A 1,204-nucleotide genomic window follows, 5' to 3' on the forward strand; every position below is an offset into this window, starting at 1 on the left:
GCCATTCAGTCCTCTCTTCGAGCCTGTCCAACAGGAACAGGAGGAGGCCATTCACCCTCCTTTATGGGGCTGTCACACAGGAACAGTCTCCGTTTCCATGTTCCCCAAGTTGCTGTCTGTCCAGGGGAGGGTGAGGGGTGGGTGGTGGAGTTCCCAGTTGGGTCTGGGGAGGTGACGGGAGGTCGCTCGGGCCACGAGGAAGGGTCTAGGAGGATGTTTTTTGTGTTTGCAGGTGAGCGGCTCCCTAAACCCGATAAAGGCAAGATGCGTTTCCACAAGATCGCCAACGTCAACAAAGCCCTGGACTACATCGCCAGTAAGGGGGTCAAACTGGTCTCCATTGGGGCAGAAGGTAGGTGTCTGTACCCTCTCCCTCAAACCTCATGCACACCCTTGTCCTTCGCCTGCATGCTAGCCGCTATTCCACTGCCAGAGCCATCACCAATGTTTCATTCCGCTGTCATCCCATCCCTTCCCAAACCAGGACTCCCCTCCCCTTTTGGACTTGGGTACTGAAGCCAACTGAGGCTTTACAAGGCTGTACCTGATCCTTCCTTCTGACCCCCTCCACCCCGATTTCCCCCGGCCACACCTCATCCCCGCTGACCCTCCATCCTCACTCACTCCTCCCTCCACTCCACCCCACTTGCTCTACAGAACACCGCCCCCCCACCACCACCATAACCCCTTCTCCCTGAGGTCCTCCCACCTGTCGGTAACGTTGCCTCTTCTTGTGCAGAAATTGTGGATGGGAATTTGAAGATGACGCTTGGGATGATCTGGACCATCATCCTCCGTTTCGCCATCCAGGACATTTCAGTGGAAGGTGAGGGCAATGGCCATTCTGCGATAGAATCGTGAGCAGTGATTAGTCAGACTTGCTGAGGGGATGGGTGGGGAGGCAAAATAAATTTGAGGGCAGTGATTGGATGAAATTCAAGATCAAAACTTGGAGATGATCAAGGGCAACACTGATTGGGTGATATCCTGGGGGAGGGCATTTAGGGTTAGGGTTTGAGATGGGTCAGAGGTTAGAATTAGGGTTAGGGTCAGGGTTAGGGTGAGGGTCAGGGAAGAGTTGGAGGTTAGGATTTGGGGTAGGGTTAGGGTCAAGTTAAAGGTTAGGGTCAGGGTTTGGGTTAGGGTTAGGGTCAGGATTAAAGGTTAGGGCTAGGGTTAGGGTCAGGGCTAGGGTAGAGGTTAG

General features: G+C 54.2%; 1 protein-coding gene across 1 annotated transcript in view; it reads left to right on the forward strand.

Annotated features, from left to right (window-relative positions):
- Positions 1 to 1,204, forward strand: part of LOC125488228 (alpha-actinin-2-like) — a 19,587-nt gene that overhangs the window by 2,192 nt on the left and 16,191 nt on the right. Inside the window, exons 4-5 of the mRNA XM_048621159.1 lie at positions 233 to 352; positions 740 to 826. Of these exons, the coding sequence (XP_048477116.1) occupies positions 233 to 352; positions 740 to 826 (207 nt within the window). The remainder of the gene's footprint in view (positions 1 to 232; positions 353 to 739; positions 827 to 1,204) is intronic.

The sequence above is a fragment of the Rhincodon typus genome, unplaced genomic scaffold (genome assembly GCF_021869965.1).
Source record: "Rhincodon typus isolate 14 unplaced genomic scaffold, sRhiTyp1.1 hic_rhity00000071, whole genome shotgun sequence".
NCBI lineage: Eukaryota > Metazoa > Chordata > Chondrichthyes > Orectolobiformes > Rhincodontidae > Rhincodon > Rhincodon typus.